This window comes from Crocuta crocuta, unplaced genomic scaffold, assembly GCF_008692635.1.
Source record: "Crocuta crocuta isolate KB4526 unplaced genomic scaffold, BGI_CrCroc_1.0 scaffold330, whole genome shotgun sequence".
NCBI lineage: Eukaryota > Metazoa > Chordata > Mammalia > Carnivora > Hyaenidae > Crocuta > Crocuta crocuta.
Window position 1 is genome coordinate 588,396 of NW_027530521.1, and position 451 is coordinate 588,846.

A 451-nucleotide genomic window follows, 5' to 3' on the forward strand; every position below is an offset into this window, starting at 1 on the left:
GACGTGGGGGGGGGGGGGGGAAGTGCTCTGGCCATGCTTGTGTAAAGTTGCCCAGTGGTAGCCCCGGGAAGATAATTTATTCTGTGTCTGTGTATTTTTTAAATTGTGAGTGATTTCAGATGTACTTTCATTGTACTCTCATCGTGTCCTTAAGGTCGCTGGTCACGTGGAAGAGTCTAGCTCTGCCTGGTTATCTCCCGATTATTTGGATCAGTGATGCATTTACACGCTCTGTTTTCAAATTGGTGAAATTGAGACTTGAAAGGTCAAATCCAAGATTGTTTTGGCGGCTGTAGTGTTTTCACTAGTCCGCCTTCTAACTGCAGTCTTCGTTTGTACCTTTTTAAAATCTAGATGAACAGGAAGTCGTGGTGGAGGTTCCCAGAGTTCAGAATCCTTCCAAACCAGTCATGACCACCAGGCCTACGGCCGTTAAAGCAACAGGTACCCT

The 451-nt window shown here is 46.1% G+C and overlaps 1 protein-coding gene across 4 annotated transcripts in view; it reads left to right on the forward strand.

Moving 5' to 3' along the window:
- Window positions 1-451, forward strand: part of FNBP4 (formin binding protein 4) — a 38,963-nt gene that overhangs the window by 927 nt on the left and 37,585 nt on the right. For all 4 annotated transcript variants that reach the window (XM_077767277.1, XM_077767278.1, XM_077767279.1 and 1 more), the window contains exon 2: window positions 355-444. In XM_077767277.1, coding sequence (XP_077623403.1) covers window positions 411-444 — 34 coding nt within the window. In that variant the 5' untranslated portion in view covers window positions 355-410. The remainder of the gene's footprint in view (window positions 1-354; window positions 445-451) is intronic.